Genomic DNA, 22,755 nt, shown 5'->3' with positions numbered 1-22,755 from the left:
GTGGCACGGGCACACCGGGTTCTAGTCCCAGTCGGGGCGCCGGATTCTGTCCCGGTTGCTCCTCTTTCAGTCCAGCTCTCTGCTGTGGTCCGGGAGGGCAGTGGAGGATGGCCCAAGTGTTTGGGCCCTGCACCCGCATGAGAGACCAGGAGGAAGCACCTGGTTCCTGGCTTTGGATCGGCGCAGCGCCAGCCGTAGCGGCTATTTGGGGGGTGAACCAATGGAAGAAAGACCTTTCTCTCTCTGTCTCTCTCTCACTGTCTAACTCTGCCTGTCAAAAAATAAAATAAAATAAAATAAATAAAAGACCTGATACAATTCAAGTTTGGGAGATATTCATTATATTTTTTTGTAAAATTTACAGGTTTGAAGAACTCTGTAATATTTACTGTTTGTATTTAGGTTAACTGAAGCTCTTATTTTAAAGAGAGTTATGGCAATCATTAGGGATTGTTCTTTAGGTGACTTTATGGAAACATGCATTGGGATACATTATCTAATGAAAATTGAAGAAAGGAATGATAATGTCACAAAACAGTGTGAGAATGTTAAAGTACGAGTGGGTCATATTTAATATTTCTCAGTTATGTTGAGGCTTATAAAGGGTAACTAACTTTGGTCCATTTGAAGCCCTTCAATTCACTCTGAGTGAAGTTTCTTTCTAACCCCTGGTCTTACAATGGTAACTGTGGTACTATATTTGACATAAAGGAGTGACTGCAAGAGGGGCAATTACATTTACTCCAAGCCTTTTATCTCTAAGTGGTCTCAGAATCGCTTAGTTCTTGGTGTTGGTAGTACAAAACAAAACAGTCTTACAAACATAGCAGAACTTGGCTTAATGACTTGAAACGACACTTACTAGTAGTTCATGCAAGTTTGGTGCATGAAATTCAGCCACAGAAAGGACAAGAAACAGCCTCTGCCAGCCAGAACAAAGGCTAACATTGTGAGATGCCAGTGGCATAATACACAGGCTTCAAATCAGAGTTCTGGTCAGTGCAATATAAAGGAAGTGCTTCATTAGCTATCATAGTGCATACTTCTCAGTCTTGTACCACATGGCAGCATGTAGCAAGGGCATGGACGCAAAGAATGAGCTATTCACTCAGGTTTCATAATCTTGCTCTGTTTCAGCCTCCTGGGTTGACAGCTTTCAAGTTAAGCATGGAAGGCTCAAAAAAAAAAAAAAAAAAAAAAAAAAAAACAGTCTCACATTCTTCAATGATATAGTTTGTTTTTGGAAAATGCCTATCTAAAATAAGAAGATAAAATAAGTGTAGCCTGTGAGTTCAGTTTTTTTACATTAGCTGTCTTTCCAGAGCATGAGAGAGATTTCTATGATGATTTTGAACACTTTAATAAAATAATTTCACAGGATTAGTCTCAAATGAAATTATTTGCAATCTCTATGTTATTCAACCCTGTGCAATCAAATGAATATTCATTTAATAGTGAAAGCTTACTTTGCAAGTAAAATGCTTTGCAAAGACACTGAATTGTAGAAAAATTATTCTATGTGGTGGTTTTTAGGAAAATTGCTGTGAGTTCCAATCCTATCATGTACAACCTGAGATTCCTACACCTCAAAGAAAACCAAACTGTATAAATCAAATTCAAATTAATGGCAACATTTCTCAATTCATTTTATATATCTTCTGTGTTTGGAAGGCAATACATTATATTTGGATTCTCACTTACATTAATTTCATAGACTTCAAAATCAGTCTTCAGTAGTATTTCCAAAAGACTTAGGGACCCAGCTGCATAAGACTGCATGACGAGCTTCAGAACCTTCTGAATCTGAACTAAAAAAAAAGAGAGAAATTAAATAAGGCACTAACTTATGTGACCAGTGTCACATAACCTGGATATTATGTTGCAATCCCAAAATTTTTAAGATAAAGTAGAAGAGATCATACAATTTCTATTAATACTTAACATTATTGTTGAATTGCCTTTAAATATATTGGAGACATTTATTTCTAAGAAAACTGAGTAATGGGTGATCTATATATAGTTGATTTGAACTTTACCAGATACTCAGATGGAGCCTTGGGAAATCATTTGTTTAATGGCAAAAAGTTTTAAAAATTCTGAACTATAAAATTTACTTTTCAATTTTAAAATTCCTGAACTGTGAAAATTACTTACTTTCAAGTAAGTGTACTACCTTCATAAAATAATTTCTTACTTAAAACATGAGATGAGCAATCACTGTGTAGGCTGGCTAGTCAAGCTTGCCATAGTATCAGACAATGTCACTTGCACTCACAAAGTCACCATAGACCTTCATCTAAAACATAGGTACTTCTTACTTAACAGATAGGTCCCTGTATGTAATAATTCTGCTTTCCTCATTTAGCAAAACACTAGCAGTTTTCATACCAAGTGTCTACCACAAGGCAGACTGTTTAATTAGCCTTTAACCTGGCTTTCATATAAACTATACATTATAGGTTGAACTGCATCCACACTCCTCAAATTCTCATGTTGAAGTCTTAACCTCCAGTACCTAATAATGTGACCTTATTTGGAAACAGGGTTTTTAGAGATAATTGAGAGAAAATGAGGTTATTAAGGTGCGCCTTAATCTAATAAGGCTGTTGTCCTTATGAAAAAAAAAGGGGGGGGGTTTGAACACAGACACACACACACACACACACACACACACAGAGAACATCATGTGAACTTGGAGATGTTTGCAGGTCCAGGAAAAGAAATGTGGAACAACCTCTTTCCTCATAGCCCTTGGAAGGAACCATCCTGCCACTGCCTTGATTTTCATGACAATTTCTTTAAAAAACAGACAATTTCTTTTTAAATATAAATTAAAAAGAAACTGCTCTGGAGGATGGCCCAAGTCCTTGGGCCCTGCACCCGCAAGGGAGACCAGGAGAAGCACCTGGCTCCTGGCTTCAGATCAGCGTGGTGCGCCGGCCACAGTGGCCATTAGTGGGTGAACCAATGGAAAAGGAAGACCTTTCTCTCTGTCTCTTTCTCACTGTCCACTCTGTCAAAAAAAAAAAAAAAAAAAAAAAAAAAAGAAACCGCTCATTTTTCTTAAAAATATGTTGGTTATTATTGAGACATTTTGAATGCCTACACACGCTTCTTGTTGCTAGTTTACATTGTAACAGTTATATAAAATTAAGTTGTTTATAATTAGCTAGAAAAATTAAAAGAAATATCACATATTTAGAAACTATAAGTGAAAACCCACTGCACTTTCAGGATTAAATCTTATTTAAGCATAATTTTTAAAAAATCAGAACGTAAGTAATGGTGACTCTGACCATGTTTAAATAGTATAGATGGTGATTTTATTTAAAATATTTGATTGAGGAGCTAGTTCTCTATTATTTCTATCTCTCTCATCTTTCCAACTACCTACCTGCCTCCAAGAGCTTTGTAATAATGGCAGTTAGAGGACAATTTTATGTCACACAGATCATGTAACTTTTTTTTAAGTTTAAAACATTTGTAAACTGTGAGAAATTTTTTATGTTTTCCAAATCCATGACAAAGATAAATGTCTAACTTTTAAAATGGGTAAGTCTTCTAGCTCCACAACCAGTTCACACTGTGTTAGTGGTATTAATCAAAGAAATTAGATAAGACAAAGTAATTAGAGACTTTAGAATTGGAAAGGAAGAGGCTAACTATGTTAACTTCTAGATAGTAATACATATCTGGAAAGCCACAGGGAAAAAAAATCAGTGAAAAAACTACTACAGATAGGAGTATTGGGAGGGTTGATAGTGTGCCTGTGAAGGATATAGAACAGGGAATCTGTTTCCTGTTTTTTTGGTGGGGGTTACATAAATCTATATATGTGTTAAAATTCATAGCACTGTGCAGCGAAAGAAAAAAGTAAATCACTTTGAAAATAAAATAATTTAAAAGTAAAATAAAAGAAGGCTACAAACAATCTAAGAGCAATTAGGAAAACAAATGGAAAATTTGATATGAAATATAAAAACTCAAAACAGTATAAGAAAATAGAATAACTGGGAAAAGGAAGTTGCATCTCTCCACTTCCTTTTACTCTTCATGCTATTCTATTTTTTTCTCTTACTTGAAACAGCCAATTTTAAAAAAAATAGCCTAAGACATGATGCTGGTTCATAGTTCTCTTAGAAATCTCTAAATAATATATATATATATATATGTAATACATATAATATTCAATATATGGAATAGTCTGAGCTCTTTTCACATGCATGTTACTGACAATTCTCAAATACAGAGAAAGGAGTAAGTAAATATTATCTCTATTGCACAAATGTGAAACAAATAAGAGCATATGGATTTTGAGTAGAGTCATCTTTAAACTTATTCTGTGACAGAGTTGAAAGTAAAGACCACATGATTTATTTAAAGAGCAATCACTTCTATGTTTAAAATCTAACTTTGAACTCTCTTCAAGGATCTTATTTGATACTAGCTGATACTGTTAAGTTTACTTCCTTAGGTAACTCACTTATTAAAATGTTACACATAATAATATTATTATTAGTAATAATTATATAATTATAAAAATATAATTTCCATTCACTATATACATGCTTCTAAAAGAGACTTATTTTTTAAAAATTAAGACAATTTGCAATACTATTTTTAAGAAAAAAATGCCAGATTACTACCAGATATTCAGCTTATTGAAAAATATTTATATATTTATTTAAATATAGCTCCTTTATTCAAAATTATGGGATAAATGTATAATGAATTGTATGCAAATGTCAATGTGAAGATATTTAGAAAATGAGGGAAAGTTTTGAAATAAAAGTGACAATATTGAGTACCATCGTAAAATACTCAGAACTATCCACAAATTATCTGCTACCTCATTGTATAGATTAAAATCACAAGTAAATCAAATGACAATAATGGCAAGTGTGATGAAATATAATCTGAGTTGAATAAATGAGTTGAAATTCCTTTATCTTCAGTAGGAATCTGGCTCACATTTGATGGATGCTTTTTGAATATTTCAGCATTTTGACTCTTTGCTAAAATGAATATTGGGGAATTATATTAAATATGTCTGGGCAGATCAGAATAATATCACATCCATCTCTCTCTCACACACACACAGCGAAAGGGAGGATGAGAATTGAGAATGGAGCTTATTCTCTTGAAATTACCTCAGATACTGACTATATTCTCGACTCCGGTTCTATTAAGACCTAGAGAAAGTTCACCTCTAGAAGTTCATCATTTCTGAGAATTATTGTTAATAAAAATGTACCATGTTTTGAAAAGACTTGCTACAAAAGATGTACGGAACAGCCTGTCTGTGAGTTCAGGAAGAAACAGTTTACACTTCCTGGAACTGGTTAGACTTCGTGTATAAAACCCACCAGGCCAGGCGTGAGCAGTACAGCCGAGCCTTGCTTAGACAGGTGTAGCTCTGGGAAATGCGTAGCCAGGCCATGTCATCCTTGTGTGAACACCACCTGGTGCCTTCATCCAGTCCTAGGCTTGGCGGGATGTAACATGGCATATCCGTCTCCTCTGCTCGCGTACACTGAGTTCTCTCAGGGGAGACGAACTGCACAGCTACAGCCCCTGCATGGTTTCCGTCTTCACTATCAAACACTCACACCCAGCTCAGAGGTTGTCAGGCGGCGGCAGGGGTGGGTGGGAGGCCTTCTTTGAGGAGACGGGACTTGAACTAGCATCGCACAAGGTGAGAAAGGGTGCTGACCCGCCAGTCAGTAGGCACCTGCAGCTACCAACCCCTGAGACCTGGGCCGGGAAGGCTCCAAGGTCGCCCGAAAGCTGCGACAAGGAAGTGGCGCCCGGGGTCTTACAGCGTGCTTTCAGCAGCTCTCCTACGCTGAGGTTTATCCTACGCTGTGATCTACAAGCAGGAAGCCTCCTGGCTGTAAGACTGGCACACGAGTTTTTGCTCGCACGTTTCTTGCCAGTGTTACCTCAGTTTGTTGGCTTTTCAAACTGTGGACGCACGTAGGCGCGTGTGTCACAGCCCACCCGTGTCCCACCGGCGCACCACACGTGCACCGCCTATCTACACGCTAAGGCAACTCAGAAAATTGTAGCCTTCTCCCGGAACCGTTGGGTTTTACTTCACGCAGCTTCGAGGAAGAGAAGCCGGCTAGCAGAAGAAAGCGCGGAGACGCCAGCGCCGGGCCACTGGCTTGGGCGCAGGCGGGGCGGCGCCGCGCGGGGCCGGGGAAGGAGAGGGGCGGGGCGTCGCGGCCTCGCACTGCGCATGCCCGGCTCGTGCGCCGGCCGGCGGGAAAGGCGTTGCCCGGAAGAGAGCGGCCTGACTGCTGGTGCCGAGACTCGCGGGCCTTGAGGGCGGGGGCGTCACAGCCCGCCACCACGCCGTGAGCCCCGCCTGGATCAGCACGAAGTACATGCAGAGCTGAGTCTGTCGCAGCGTGGTGGTGGTCTGCCATGACGTCCAGCCTTTCAGAAGAAGAGCAAGAAGCGGCCCGGCCGGCCAGGGCTGCCATGGCACACTTCTCTGAGGAGACTTTGAAGTCCCTGACCGATGAGGTAGGGAGTTTCCTTTCTTTCAGTTCCTCTGACGGAGAGCAGCCCAGGCCCAGTGCCTCAGGGAGCGAACGAGGGAGTAGGAAGCCGACTCCAAGGTTGGAAGAACAAGATAAGCGATCTGAGATGTGGGGCTTCAAGCGCAATGAAAATGAGCTGTGTGAAAAGTGGATCAGCCACCTCAAGGGCAAAGAACGTAACCCTGGACCGGACCAACCGGACGGCCAACTTCAGACGGAAGACGCTTTCGTGTCCGAAGAAGAACTGAATACCCTTCAGACTTTTTGCAGCGTGAAGATAAACTTGATCCACCATCGAGTGTCTTCCAAGGAGAAGAAGAGCCGCAGACGTAAAAGGCTGCGGGTTCCATTGGATGGAGAGGCCTCACATTGCCCTGTCCCTGCTGAACTTTTAAACAGAATCTATTTTAAAAATATGAGGATGACAGTAGAACAGGTGGCAGCAGCTGAGGAACACATTTCTTCTCAATGTCCAGATTGTAATAGGAAAAGGGCAGAGCTGGCCCAGGCGGCCTTCCTGAGACAAAAGAAGACGTTACTGGAGTCACTGCTACTCCAAGAGAAAATAGATGAACATCTGCACACGAAGGACGTTCTCACTCGTATTAGAGAAGCACATCAGGGCCTTCCCAGGCTCTCAGATGACCCAAAAATAATCTGGAGAAGACTGAATGAGAAAAGTCAGATCGGATGTCGTGGTATTGAAAGGCCAGATACAAAGCAGAAGCTGTAGCTAGATGGAAACAGCACTTGTCATTCATCTTTGCCACTTCTCAAGCCACTTACTTTAACCAAACAGGGCATGAAGATCATTACCAACAATGAATAATGGGGGTAGATATTCTTGTTGTGCATTTGGGTAATTACTGTCATTTTTACAAGCCCTTTGGAAACTAAGATATTAATATGCTTCTTTCTCAGATTTAAGGTCTAAGAACTTTGCAACTAGTACACTTCTCAGATTATGGAAAGCCATATTGGAGTAGTTGCAAAACTTTTACATCAATGCAGGAGAGAGATGCTAATATTTTGGGGTAGAATGGTGATAGCATGCAGAGAAAGAAGTACACAGATGCTAAGAGTTACTTAAGAAGCAATAATTGACTGTATTTGGTTATGAAATGGCCATGGGGATTTAATAAAAGGTAAATCGTAAAAATGTCACTAAAATTTTAATTTGTGTGCTTGAGTGAATGATACTTAATTTCATTAATATGGAAACTGGAGAAGGGCCATGTTTCATAGAGATGATCAAGAGTGATTATTTGGACATGGGTAGTTTGAGGTTTATCTGAGACACTAATTGATGAGAGTTTGGAGAAACACTTGGTTATTTGTACTTGTAGTCTAGACGAAACATCTAGAGATTTGAAATGAAGGGGGTGGGTGGGGAAATCATTGCCATATTGAAGTAACAGATGTCATAAGCTCTTCTGGAAGAGAGTAGAGTGAGGATGAGAGCAGGATTGGAACCAACCCCTGAGAAAGGTCAACAGTTACTGGCTGAGTAGAGGACAATAAGCCCATGTAAATTGTTGAGAAAATATTGTCACAAGAGAATAAAGAAAATCAGGAATTTATAGTGTCAAGGAAAGAGTACTTCAAGAAGGATGGGTTTTCTGAGCATGAGTAAGCATGCCAGTGCAAGATGATTTAGTCACCTGTTTGGCATTGTTGACCTTAGCAACAGCCACAGAGAACTTAGAAAAATTGTTTAGACAAAGTAGGTTGAGGAATAAATGTAAGATAAAGAAGTAAAGAAGGTGTATATATACTACTTGAGAAGTTTAGAGGGAAAGAGGGATGATGTTGGAGGCAGATGTAGAATTGAGGGAAGAATGCTTGGAAAAACTACCTAAAAAGCTATTTTAGTCATGAAGATTTCTTGAAAATTCTGTGTTCACTCTAATTTCCATTCTCAGGAAGCAGTATTCTCTGGGGAATACCATGATATTTTGAAAATACATTTATGGGACTAAAATATTAGCATTCTGAGAAATCATATTTCTTATTTATTTTCCCTATGAATATATAAAGTCCTAATGTCATTACCTGGAGTTCATTTTTCCACATGTTTAACACCTAAACTATTTCAGGGAAAGACAAATTTGTTTGCAAAAATCAACATAAAAGAGTCTTTGTATCAGGTTCCATCAGACTTTCTTTTATGTATAAAGATACTCTTTTCCCTGTATAATTTAAGCTTATTTCCTCTTAGTAGGTCATTTCTAAATAAAATGGAAAAGTCATTACCATGCTCATAGTAACTTTTTATTTGAAATCCACATTATGTCATGCTTTATCTTTGGTATCTCAATATATTCACATTTCACACAATCAAAATTCTGAATAATTTTCCAGTTAGAATTACCCAATTAAAGGTCATGCTCCACCCTTTCTTGGTCAACCAAGCTAGAAATCATAGTCACCTTTTGTTCCTCCTTTTTTATTTTAACTCAACTGCAATCTATTTTTAAACAAGGCTACTAGATTGCTTTTCTTCAGTATTTTCTGACCAAGATTTTTTCATCTCATCATGACCCTCTCATGATTTTTGCCTTTTCACTCTTACTTCCTCTCCTCTTCAGTCCATTCTCCATACAGCTGTCAGAATTATTTTTCTAACATACAAACCTATTCAAATTAAGTCTGCTGATTTAAAACAACTCTAAATGGTTTAATCTCTACTGCAGAAATAGCACTTGATAGATTGAACTAATTAATGATATATAAAAGTTCTTTAACATCTGGCCCTAGCATCCTTTAAATTCTTCTGTTATCCTTAAGTCTATATGAAGCTTCTCTATAGGACTTGGAATTGCCTAAGCTTTCTTATTCCTTGTGCCACTGTAATTGCATGTATATATTGGTTTGTCTCAAATTCTCTTAGCTGCTTTTTTCAACTGATATACACTTCTTTTTACATTTTTAAAATTTTATTATCATCAGTAGGTGACAGTTACATAATTGTAAAATCAAATAGATTCTAAAAGGTTTGTTTACAAAATTTCTCTTTCTTACTCTGTTACCATCCAAACTCATTCTACACTATTTTGCCATACCCCTTCCCTGCCAGGGTTAACTCTTTATTTGCTGGATCATGGGATAGTCATGCATCCTAGGATAAAAACAGAAGAGGGAATTCAGAGAATTAGGGAGTGATCATTTACTAATCAGAACAGAAATATTTATATTTTTGCCAGTACGACTTTATCTGTGTGTTACCTATAAATAACAACTGAAATTAATATCTTTGATATTATTCCAGTGAATATACAAACACTGAAGATAGTTTACCATGTATTCTCTTTTGTACCTTGCTCTTTTGCTTGCATTGTGGTAAAACATATAAGAAAATTTCCATTTCAACCATTGCTAATAGTACCATTTAGTGACATTACATTCAGAATGTTGTGCAACCTCAACACTATTTCCATACTTTTTCATCATTCAAACAAACTCTGGGTCCATTAAGCAATAACTTCCCAAATTTTCCTATTCTAGTTGCTGGTAACCTCTAATGTACTTTTTGTTGCTATGAGTTTTCCTATTGAGGTGTTTCATATAAGTGGAATTTCTCAGTAATTTGTCCTTTTGTATTTGGATTATTTTGCTACATAGTGTTTTCAAGGTTCACTCATACTGTAGCATGTATCAGAACATTGTTTTATGGCTGAATAATATTCTGCTACATGAATGTATTTCAAAAAGTCCATGGAAAATGCATATCACCTTTCAGTTCTGTGTTTCCATGAACTTTTTGTGGTAACTCTGTATTACATGTAGGTTTATCCATTCATTTTACTCGAACTTGAGTTGCCTCCACTTGTTGGGTATCACGTTATTAATAATAATGTTGATGCTGCTATGAACACTGGTTACAAATATCTATTTGAGAACTTGTTTTGAATTGTTTTGCATCTATACCTTGAGGTAGAATTGCTATATCATATGGTATTTCTATGTTCAAATTTTTAAGGATCTGGCAAATTGTTTCCACAGCAGTTAGAACATTTTACAATTCCACCAATAACAGAGGTTCCACTTTCTTCAAACTTTCCAGTTTCCACTTTAAAAAAAAAAAAAAAAGAATACTATCATCCTAGTTAAGTGTGAAATGGTATCCCATTGTCTTTTCATTGGTAATTCCACAAATGCCTATGATGTTGGTCATTTTTTATTTTATTTTATTTTCTCCTTTGTAGAAATCTATATTCAAATCCTTTGCTTGTTTTTATATAGCTTTTAGTCTATTTTGCTAAGTTGTATGAGTTATTTATATATTATGGATATTAGATTATCAGACTTAAGATATGCAAGTATTAGATTTTGTGGGTTATCTTTAATCTCTTGAAAATTACTGTCCTTTGAAGCACAAAAGTTTTAAGTGTTTTTTAAAGATTTTTATTTTATTTATTTGAAAGAGTTACAGAAGGATAGTGAAAGAGAAAGAGAGAGAGATTGAGGATTGAGGGAGAAAGATGGGGCGGGGGAGAGACTGATTCCATCCACTGGTTCATTCCCTAGATGGCCACAATGGCCAAGGCTGGGCCAGGCTAAAGCTAGGAGCCAGGACCTTCCTCCCTGATGGCAGGGGCCCAAGGACTCAGGCCATCCTCCTCTGCTTCCCCAGGCACATTAGCAGGGAGCTGGATGGGAAGTGGAGCAGCTGGAGCATGAACCAGCACCCATATGGGATGCCAGCGCTGCAGGTGGTATCTTTACCTGCTATGCCCCAGCTCCGGTCCCAGAAGTTTTTAGTTTTAATGAAGTCCAATTTGTTTCTTTTCATTGCCTATTCTTTTGGTGTCATATATGAGAAACCATTGCTGAAACTAAGGTCATTCAGATTTTCCCTATTGTTTTCTTATTAGAGTTTTACAGTTTTGTCTTAGAATTAGGCCTTTAATCCATTTTTTGAATTAATTTTTTACTAATTTGAATAATTTCATTCTTTGTAGTTTTTCAGCATCATCATTGGAGAGAATTGTTTTCCTCCTTGAATGGTCTTGGCAATGTTGTTAAAAATCAATTGATGGGGCCACACTGTGGCTTAGTGGGTAAAGCCAGTGCCTGCAGTGCCAGCATCCCATAGGGAAGCCTGTTTACATCCTGGCTGCTCTATTTTTGATCCAGCTCTCTGCTATGGCCTGGGAAAGCAGTAGAAGATGGCCCAAGTCCTTGGGCCCCTGCACCCACATGGGAGACCCAGAAGAAGCTCTTGGCTCCTGGCTTCGGATTGGCTCAGCTCCAGCCTTTGGGGCCATTTGGGAAGTGAACCAGAGGAAGGAAGACCTCTCTCTCTCTCTCTCTCTCCTCTATCTCTCTGCCTCTCTGTAACTCTGTCTGTCATTCTTTATAGTTTTTTAGCACTATCATTGAAGAAAATTGTTTTCCTCCTTGAACAATCTTGGCACTGTTGTTAAAAATAAATTGAAAGGGCCAGCATTGTGACATAGAGGGTAAAGCCGCTGCTGCTGCAGCATCCCATTTGAGTGCTGGTTAGAGTCCCAGCTGCTCCACTTCTGATACAGCTCCCTGCTAATGGTCTGGGAAAGCAGCCAAAAATGGCCCAAGTGCTTGGGCCCCTGCCACCCACAAGGGAGACGTTGAAGAACCTTCTGGCTTCAGCACAGCCCAGCCTCAGCTGTTGTGACCATCTGAGGAATGAACCAGTGGATGGAAAATCTCTCTCTCTCTGTCTCTCCCTCTCTTTAATTCTGACTTTCAAACAAATAAATAAATCTTAAAAAAAAAAATAAATTTACCATAGAAACATGCTCTAAATTCTATTCCATTGTTCCCTACTGGTATGTCTATATTTATTCCAGTACCATACTGTTTTGATTATTGTGCTCGAAGTCAGTTTTTAAATAAGCAAGTGTAAAACCTACATCTTTATTCTTTCCTTTAAAAATTGTTTCAGCTATTTAGAGTTCTTTGAGATTCTGTATGAATTTTAGGATGGATTTCCATTTCTAAAAACAAAAAAGAGCTATTGGACCTTTCATGGGGATTGCATTGAATTTGCATTTTTGTTTTCAGTAGTTTTGTCATCATAATGAAATTAAGACTTTTCATCTAAGCTTGTGGATAGCTTTTAATTTATTTATGTACTCTTTAATTTTTTCCACAAATATTTCATAGATTTCAGTGTACAAGTCTTGTGCCTCCTTGGTTGAATTTCTAAGTATTTTATTTTCTTGGTTGCTGTTATAAATGGAATGTTTTACAAATTTTTTGTATTGTTGATTTCTAGTGTATAGAAATTCAGTTGATTTTGTATACTGCAATTCCACTGAATTCGGCTTTTAATTCTAACAGATTTGAAAAATGAATTCTTTGGAGTTTTCTGGATAAAGGTTATGTTATCTGCAACACAGATAATTTTATGTATTCCTTTTCAAATTAGATGTCTTTTACTTCCCTTGCCTACTTGCCCTTTCTATAACTTCCAGTGCTAGAAGAAATAGAAGTGGTGAAAGTGGTATCTTTGTTTCTTTTCTGATCTTAGGGCAAAAATTTTTAGTCTCTCACCATGAGTATGATTGTAGTTACAAGTAGTTTTACTATGGCATCCTTATGTTGAGGAAATTCACTTTTATCCTTACTTAATATTGTGTTTTTTTTTTTTTAAATAAAAGGGTTTTGGTTTTTGCCAGGTTTTAGTTTTGTTGTTGTTGTTTGTTTCTGCATTAATCGAGATGATTGTGTGGTTTAGTGTACTCTTTAACCTGACCTAAAATTTCACCTTCTTTTCACTTATCTCATAATTCTAAAAAGTGATTAACCAGAATTAAAGACTGTAGCCTGTATGCTGCATTACATTAAAGTAAATTTGTATTACAACCATACTTGCTTGATTAATATACTTTTTCTCTTTTACTTGATTATGGGCAATTCAAGAATATTATTAGCACTACTTAGCACTGTGGCTAAAACTTGATGGTGCTCACCAGAAGTTTCATGGATTGAAAAATAAGCACTTCTAAATAATGACATGGAATGTCTTTTCCACCAAATGAGGGAAGCAGTCTGCTAGCATTATGTTATCTGTCCATTTTGCTTTTGTGTAGCTGTTGTTGGTAATATTTCTCTTTACCATTTTATGAATTTAGGTTACCTTCTAGCATGTGTACACATTTTTTTCTCAGTGGAAAAGTAATGCAAAGCTCTTTTTTAAAAGATGTATTTCCAGGAATTATGGAGCTAATTAATGTAGTACTCATTTTTAAGAATCATTGTAAAAACATTTCTATGTAATCCACGTTCTCAGATGGAAAAAGTCATCTGGATTGTTAATTTTAGAGATAATTGATGAATTTCTGAAATTCTTGATGCTCAGACTTGAAAACAATTTTTTTTTGTCCCTGAGTAAATTCAAAAGGAATGAGTATGGTTTCTCCAAACTTTTTATAGCTGCACCCAAGAGATTCCAGTGCAGTTGAAATGGAAAGTCTGTCAGATCAGGTGCTAAGAAACCATGTATTTCTCTAATGCACTAAAAAATGTATCTTATGGATTTGTATAGCTGTACATGCAGGATATATAAATTTTTATATTTTATATTTTATCATCGAGGTTTCTTATGAAATACAGTAAAGTTCTGCACTCAGATACAAAGCTATGCATTGAACAAATATTGTAGTAATGAAATCCTTGAAACAGAAGTAAGCGATATGCCAGATTGAGAAAAAAAGAAAATTCAGTCCTGAACATCTGAGTCATTCAGATTCCAGTCTCAGAACTGTTTAGGAATGTTTGGGACACCCAGCTCAGAATACCTCCAATTTTAAACATGTTAGTTTATTTCACGATGAAGCCTAATATAGTAACTTAGCTGTTTCTGTAGCAACATAGCTAAACAGGTTGCAGAGAAATAGGGATTGTGGCTATGTGGGAATGGGTTGTCCCTCAAGTTTGTCTGAAATTGGTAGATGAAAAAAATATACACAAAGTATACTCTAGGGTCCAGTGCTGTGGCACAGCAGGTTAACGCCCTGGCCTGAAGCACTGGCATCCCATATGAGCACTGGTTCGAGACCCAGCTGCTCAACTTCCGAACCAGCTCTCTGCTACGGCCTGAGAAAGCAATAGAAGATGGCCCAAGTCCTTGGACCCCTGCACCCACATGGGAGACCCAGAAGAAGCTCCTGGCTCCTGGCTTCGGATTGGCTCAGCTCCGACCGTTGTGGCCAATTGGAGAATGAACCATTGGATGGAAGACCTCTCTCTCTCTCTGCCTCTCCTCTTTCTGTGCAACTCTGACTTTCAAATAAATAAATAAATCTTTAAAAAAAAAAGTATACTCTAAAAGGAAAGCATAGCTGAACATCTACTTGCAGTAGGAATTTAGAATTCATAAATTTCCCAATTTTCCAATTCACGACACATTCAAGTTGCAGTAAAAATTGCAAAATTTTGTATATAAAGATAATTGAAAATGAATCTTGATGTGAATGGGATGGGAGGAGGAGTGGGAGATGGGATGGTTGCAGGTGGGAGGGAGGTTATGGGGGGAAAAAGCTGCTATAATCCAAAAGTTGTACTTTGGAAATTTATATTTATTAAATAAATGTTAAAAAAAAGAAAATTGCAAAATTCTATCAAAGTGGCTCATATAGTCATAAGACCTGATTTTGATGAACCTGCTGTTTGTTGAGGTATTAACTGAGATTTAAGAGAAAGTATGTTATGGTCATTTGATTCAAAATTTGCCTTGGAGCTTGAGACTAATGATGCAACACTTGCACTGAGAAGGTATGGAAAGGTGTACTACTTAGATAATTAGTTTTCCCTGGAAGCGTGTGTGTGTGTGTGTGTGTGTGTGTGTCTGTGAGTGTATGTGCTGGGGATTGATCAGAACAATCTCCTCTAAGTAAGAAATAAAATGACTTTAAAGTAAGGAAGGGGCCTTCCTTGGCTTTTATCATATTTAAGAGGTGGAGCTGAGGTGAGGATGCCTACATATGGAGTGGAGCTTCCATAGTTTAAACTTTCTGTCAGTATTAAAGAAGGGAGTAGCTGGCTTTCTTTGAAGAGAGTGGCTTAAAAGTTGTCAGCAGGAAAATATAAAAAATGAAGTTATATTCTTTTTTGCCATTTACCCTGATGTTTGACTGGTAATTGAAACACACTGTTTTATTAAATTTTTACTTAAATATGCCATAATGGTGCTCTATAATATCCATAGCTTGAGATGGGTAAAGGTGGTAAAAGTTCCACTGAATACCTTGTTCAGGAGTCCAGCATTGTGGATTTTGAAGTGAAATATGTGCCTTGGTAATATGGTTCGCATTTGACTTTTCTCCCAACGATTCATGTTCTGGAAGCTGGGTCTCCCATGTGGCAGTGTTGAGGTGGTTGAACCTTTAAGACTTGGCATAGTGGAAGATAATGAGGTCACAAGGGCAGCACTCTCAGAAGGGATTAATGTAGATCTGTGTGGCTGGATTAGTTCTCAAGAGTGCAGTCTGTTTGGCCTCTTCTGCATGTAATCAGTTCCATTTCTGCTTCTCAGCCAGGTTGTGACATTGCCAGGGAGCCCTTATCAGAATTCCAGGACCATACTTTTGAGACCCTTCAGCCAGCAGAATGGTAAACCAAGTAAGCCTCTTTACTTTATAAATTGCACAGTTTCAAGTAATTTGTTAAAGCCACACAAAATTGAGTAGGGCAATACAAACAATGCCTGAAAGTCTTAAGAGGAAAAGGTGAGAACTTGTATCGTGGATTAATGAGTACAGACATGTTTGATGTTAACATATTTTGAGTATCTGCGAGGAAAGAGATATCTTTGGTCATTTTCCTTTAATGGGAAAACCATAGATAAGTAAGTATGTTTGCTACCATTGGTGGAACCAGATGGCTAGACCATTGACAGTAGCACAAGATTCTAATAAAGAAGCAGAATCGGAGCCAGTTGTTGGCCAGACCAACCAGTGGTATTACACCCACCTAAAGTTCATCCAAATCATACATATTTTCTTGCCCCTGGACCTCATTCTTCATCAGTGATATCTGGATTGAGGGATGAAAAATAGCAGCTTTCCAAAAAGTACCATCATGTATAGATTTGCATGTAGAACTTCCCATTGTTATTCACTTCCCATTGTTATACCAAGGAGATCACCAGGTAAGGGGTTCAAGAAAGAGATTTTTCTCTTCTTGCCTTTCTGTAGACTGGATAGTTCCAAAGGTCCAGACTTGGTTCTTTCTTGTGGCTTAGCACTGTGTTTTAGCAAGGAAGCCTTGTTAGCCTTATCGAACATACAGGATGTTGCTTCCAGAACTCACAGAAAAGTATGGAGAGTCATAGGCTTAGGGCCCATGATAATCTCTGTTCTTAGGAGCTCAATAAAAGACAGCATTGCCACTCTAACAGTGCATAGTGTGGGACTGAGGAGGGAAATTTCTTGCACCAGAAGTACATGAGAAACTTATGCCTATTGTGGGTGCCCAGAGATTCCAGCAAGTATGAGAGGAAGTTGCTAAAATCTCTACAGTGGAGGATTTCCTGGGTGTTGGGAAGAGGGATGCTAAGGATAGGCCCATTGTGTTGCAATTCAAACAGATTCTAGAGCCTCATTGCAGGAGACCCAATTAGAGAAGGGTGTTAGCGAGTCATTGGCTCTGAGTTTGCTTGTTTCCTTTGTGAACAGAGGTGGTGCCCAATGCTTGAAGCTGTATGGTTAAGATAGTGATGCATGTCCATGGCTTTGTGAGCATAGGCCTCCAGTGGCCAGCTCCCTGAGGAGAATTTTGCATGGGTGGGTGGCTGACTGGATGGACATGCACTGGACTGGATGCTGGTTAGGAATCATGATGACTCACTGGATCCAAGAAAGCTGCTGAACTGCTGTCCTGGTTGGGCTTCTGTCTGTGTGTTCTGTGGAGCACTGGTGGAAAGCGTGTGCCTGACGCCAGCTCGGACAATAGATCAACTGCCTCTGCAGGACCTTTCCCTGTTGGCACTGTTCTACATGTCAGCGGCATGGTCTGTTCAGGGCCACTCTGGGTCTGCATGTTTGGTCCTGTGGCTGAATCTGACACTGTGAACTACTGTTACTGATCGTGTCCCATTCTCAGCTTCTCAAGACTGTTCTGGTCCTACTAAAGCTACTTTATCATGATATGCCTGATGGTTGGTGGTCATGGTGCCAGTGGTCAGCTGATTTTGATGCTACTTCTGGACCTGGACCAGAGCAGACTGCTGAGTCAGAGTGAACAAGTACTGGGTGAGCTCAGCAACAGCCACAGACTGGTGCTTAAAGCTTCTGATCTGTTGGTGTTTTCCACATTTCTTGGAACAGGTTCAAAAAGAAAGTTAAATGAATCAACTGATACCATGGTGGTATCATTCATCTGTAGAATTTGGCATTTATTTTCCTCTGAGAGATAAATCCCAGGAACTTCTCATTGTTCATCTTCACTTCATCATATACGGATGGGGTCACTTAAAAATTTCATGGAAATTGGAGTTAAAAGATAGCTTTATTTTTGTATAATAATATTTTGAAATCCATTTATCCCAGTCCTGGGAATATTTCCAAAGGAAATGAAATCAGCATATGAAAGAGTTACCTGCAGTCCCATATTTATAGCAAATAAATTCACAATAGCAAAGATACTGGTGGATAAAGAAAATGTAGTATATGTATACAATGGAATATTACTCAAACATAAAAAAAATGATATCCTGACATTTGCACAAAATGGATGGGCCTGGAGATTGTTATGCTAAATGAAATAAGCCAAACTCAGAAAGACAAGCATCATGTTTTATCCCATTTGTGGAAGTTAATATCGAGTGTAAAATTGTGTAAACATCATATCATTTGGTACATAGTTATAAGTATTGCTTCATTGAATCATACCTTATAAATGATAATATATTGTTTCCCTGTTATGATCATTGCCATGATTCCCTCACTTTGTGATATTAATATCTCTGTTTTCAAGAAAAAGTAGTATATATGTGTCTGTATGTAATATCTACTTTTGGGGTGAATGTAGCAAAATGTTAAAAAATTGTTAAATTTTATAATAAAAAAGAACTTATAATTAAAAAGAAATTAATGCATAGTTCTTTTGTAATACACAATTTTTTGAAGACTCTGTGTACACAGATTTCAAATTTATTTTTCAGTGAAACAGACTTATCTTTAAAGTCTATTATCTACAGTCTTTTGGGAATACTCTCATAGCTACCTTTCATTTTTAAATTCTGGACTTTTTTCCCTGGCCCAAGGCCAGTACTATGGACCTTGCTTGACATCACTACTACTATTATCACAGATCCTTCCTGCTGTCCGAGTTCAGGGGAGCAAATGATTAGCCCTGGGACTTCTGAGTTGTTGCACAATACAGAGACCAGGTCAGGCAGGGGATAGGGAAGGTGGTGGTTGGACATGCATTCTCATGTCTTCTTGTATTACTCACTTTTCTGCTCACTCAGCACCCAGCATTCAGACATTTTTGCTTTTCTCAAAGTAACCGAGTTTCTTCCCACCCTCTTCGGTGTGTATTTAACTGTTCCTCTCTGGCTTCTTCTCATTATTCAAGTTTCATTATTGGTATCAACTCAAAGACTTTCTGGAACATCTTACATAAATTGTTTGCCTCCCACCAGTCACTTCCCATCATATGTCCATGGTTATTTCCTTCAAAAGAAATTTAAAATCTGAAATGATCTTATTTGATGTTTAATTTTTAATTTATCTCTTTTTTTACACCAGTGGAGTCTCCTTGAAACTGGGACTCTATTTGAATTCCTTAGATTATTGTCATAATTGGGGACCATAAAAACATTGCAAAATAGCATAAAATGAGCACTTGGCCTGTAGTCAGGTAGAAGACATGCTGTCTGAGCGTAAAACCTCTGATAAGAGTTGCAGTTGTTGCAGGTGTATATTCTGTAGCCCAGCTGGGGGTTATAGGCAGGCCCATTGAAACGCAGGAAGCTTCCCAAAGGAGAAATTTGGCTCAAGGACTCCTCAATGGTTAGATGAAACTTTCTTGGAGCTGTGCACAGACCAAGGCTCTTCTACCTCAGCTCCTCTTCTTTCTCTTTCTCATTCCATAGATTTCAAAATGCAGTCTGAAGCCTCCCCCCACCTCCTGTTAATTCTCCTATTCTCTAATCCCATATCAGCCTCTGATTTTCATTGTACCAAAATTTACATGTTCCTCTATGAGAACTAATTCGCTGATTCATTTCATAACTACTATTGGCTAAATGCTGGAAACTTAAAGATTGGAAGAAGGTACTGTTATCAATGAACTTAGGGACTTTTTAGAACACAAAAATGTAAACAATTATGTATAATATAATGTCATTAATACAATCACATATAGTCAGAGACCTTGGCATGTGTGAGGGAATGTATCTAAGAGGAGCGATTACTTGAACAAAGGCTTCAAGGTTGTGTTTCTGGATTATAAAGAACAGACATGGGCAGAGGGTGGCAACTTTAATGGGATTAAATTTTACTTTTTTTTTTTAAAGATATTTTATTTTTTAAAAGGCAGGATGACAGAGAGAGAGAAACAAATCTCCCATTCTCTGGTTCACTCCCTAAAAGGTTACATTGGTTGAGGCTGGGCCATGCTGAAGCCAGGAACCTGGAACTTCATCGAGGTCTCTCACATGAGTGGTAGGGGTCCAAGCACTTTCTGCTGCTCTACCAGACACATTAGTAGAGAGCAAGACTGGAAGCGGAGCAGCCAGGATTTGAACTGGAACTGCCATACAGGAATTCCTGTGTTGCCGGTTCTGGCTTAACCATCTGTACCATAATGCTGGGCCTGAATTCTACTCTGTAATTTATGAAGGTGTGTTAGTTTGCTAGGGCTTGTGTAACCAAGTGCCCCACACTGGGTCACTGAAGAAGCAGAAGTATTTTGTCTCTGAATTCTGGAGTTGAGGGTCTGAAACTGAGGTGTTAATTGGTTCCCTCTGGGGGCTGTGATGGAAAATATACTCCATGCTTCTCAGTTGGTGGTTTGGGGGGGTTTGCTAGCAGTGTTTGGTGTTCCTTGGCTTACAGGTACATAGTCCCTATTTGTGCCTTTATGTTCCTTTTGTGTTCTCCCTGTGTTCACATTTCTGTGCAAATTTCCCCCCCTTTTTAAGGACACGAGCCACGTTGGATTAGGGTACATGATTGCTTCTGTAAAGACGCAATTTCCAAATACAGTCACATTCTGGGGTATTGAGGATTAAGACTTCAACATTTGGATCTTGAGGGGATAAAGTCAAAAAGGAACAGACGGGGAGGGAGGAAAACAGAGGAAGAATGCCCAGCATTTCATTTTGGTGAAATCACTCTAGACTGTTTTTTGAAGATGGGCATTCAAGGCCGTGCTTCTCAACCATCACCACACATGAGAATCATCTGGGAAACTTGCAAAATAGACCAATATCCAGGCCCTGCTTGTGGATATTCTGATGCAATTGTGCTAGAACATCCTGGCATAGTGCTTCATGAAAGCTTCTCAAGTGGTTGTAGCATGCAGCTGCGTTTAGATAGACTGTTTTAAGCTTGAAACAGAAAGGCCAATTGGAGACTATTTCATTAATCACCTAAAGAGATAATAAGGCTCTGAAACATGGTGTACTCAGTAGGAAAGAAGAGAGTAAGAGATGGATGGTTTTAAAATGGAAGTAAATCAGCAGAACTCGTTGACTGATTGAGAGATAGGCAGTGGGTGCAAGGAAGAGTAAAAAATGGCTCATGTTCTCATCAAGTTTACGCTGGTGTCTTCAGTAGATAATAAATATAAAAGAAGTTTGGGCCGGCGCCGCGGCTCACTAGGCTAATCCTCTGCCTTGCGGCGCCAGCACACTGCGTTCTAGTCCCGGTCGGGGCACCAGATTCTGTCCTGGTTGCCCCTCTTCCAGGCCAGCTCTCTGCTATGGCCCGGGAGTGCAGTGGAGGATGGCCCAAGTGCTTGGGCCCTGTACCCACATGGGAGATCAGGAGAAGCACCTGGCTCCTGGCTTCGGATCAGCACGATGCGCCGGCTATAGCGCGGCCATTGGAGGGTGAGCCAACGGCAAAAAGGAAGACCTTTCTCTTTGTCTCTCTCTCTCACTGTCCACTCTGCCTGTCAAAAAAAAAAAAAAAAAAAAAAAGAAGAAGAAGTTTGTTCTTTTAGGGGATAGCAGTCACTGAATTAACTGAGTTCTGGAAAATTAAACTTGCTATTTTAAGATAGTTCTGGATTCAGATGGATTTGTAAGATATACAAGGGTTCTTCAACAAGTTTGTAGAAAATGTAATTAAAATATAAGTTTATTTGGGTACAAAAATGTTGAAATCTGTGCATTTTTCCTAATTTCATCTTCATGAAGCTTTTAAGACCCTATATATACATGAATTTCAAAAAAGTTTTGTATCCAAATAAACTTACCATTTAATTCCATTTTCCATAAACTTTTTGAAGTTCCCTGATGATTTAGGGAGATACTTTGCAGGGGGAGCTCTGCTTCTTTCAATGTAACACTTTGTAAATCTATGTAGTATAATATCACCACCAGGATATAGACATTGACATGGTTGATATACAGAACAGTGCCATCGCCAAGAGAGATAATGAGAGTGAAATACCTTTAGAGAGTGTTAAAATAAGACTGGTTTATTTTAAAGTAAAAATGACTTCTGATTTCTCCTTACCTAGTTTTGATCACTCTAAGATACCAGAAATCTGCCAAAAGTAAGATCCACCTACCTCAGGTGTCTCAACATCTTAAGATATAGACATGAAGTTTTAAACCTAGGATTATGCAATGCATGCCTAGCTTGGAGTTGAAAGTCATATATAAATTCATTCCACCTGTACAATAAGTTCTATTTGGAAAAGTAGTTTGCATATCTACATATATTCACACCCACAGATGACTGCACATCTACACCACAAGCATTTACATGCACAGTTGCAACTTTTATTATGAGACAAAATTTTGTGAGAAGCCACTATACCAATCCCTCATATTCAAAGAGAGTGTCCATTCTGTCTTTTAAAGGGTGTTTTATTCATTTTAACTTCAGCCAAAAAATAGAGAGATTAAAAACAGCTGGAACATATGTCTATTTTCACCTCCTCCATCTGGAACTTTGTTTTTGGACATCACAGACATTTTCCAAACAAACCTCTGCTGAACAAAATGATAAATGTGGAAAAGACATGCATACATGTATGATTC

The 22,755-nt window shown here is 38.4% G+C and overlaps 2 protein-coding genes across 10 annotated transcripts in view; one reads left to right on the top strand and one right to left on the bottom strand.

Moving 5' to 3' along the window:
• Nucleotides 1–22,755, bottom strand: part of DLC1 (DLC1 Rho GTPase activating protein) — a 515,079-nt gene that overhangs the window by 470,902 nt on the left and 21,422 nt on the right. The window contains exon 2 of one of the 2 annotated variants that reach the window (XM_070068489.1): nt 1,702–1,808. The gene's annotated coding sequence lies outside the window, so the exon portion shown is untranslated. The remainder of the gene's footprint in view (nt 1–1,701; nt 1,809–22,755) is intronic. The other variant, XM_051832521.2, reaches the window with a different exon arrangement.
• Nucleotides 6,250–22,755, top strand: part of C2H8orf48 (chromosome 2 C8orf48 homolog) — a 289,137-nt gene continuing 272,631 nt past the window's right edge. For all 8 annotated transcript variants that reach the window (XM_051832525.2, XM_051832523.2, XM_070068499.1 and 5 more), the window contains exons 1-2: nt 6,250–7,693; nt 16,069–16,154. In XM_051832525.2, coding sequence (XP_051688485.1) covers nt 6,430–7,281 — 852 coding nt within the window. In that variant the 5' untranslated portion in view covers nt 6,250–6,429 and the 3' untranslated portion in view covers nt 7,282–7,693; nt 16,069–16,154. The remainder of the gene's footprint in view (nt 7,694–16,068; nt 16,155–22,755) is intronic.

The sequence above is a fragment of the Oryctolagus cuniculus genome, chromosome 2 (genome assembly GCF_964237555.1).
Source record: "Oryctolagus cuniculus chromosome 2, mOryCun1.1, whole genome shotgun sequence".
NCBI classification, from domain to species: Eukaryota; Metazoa; Chordata; class Mammalia; order Lagomorpha; family Leporidae; genus Oryctolagus; species Oryctolagus cuniculus.
Note: the sequence above shows the minus strand (reverse complement) of the source record. Positions and strands in the feature narration are given on the sequence as shown.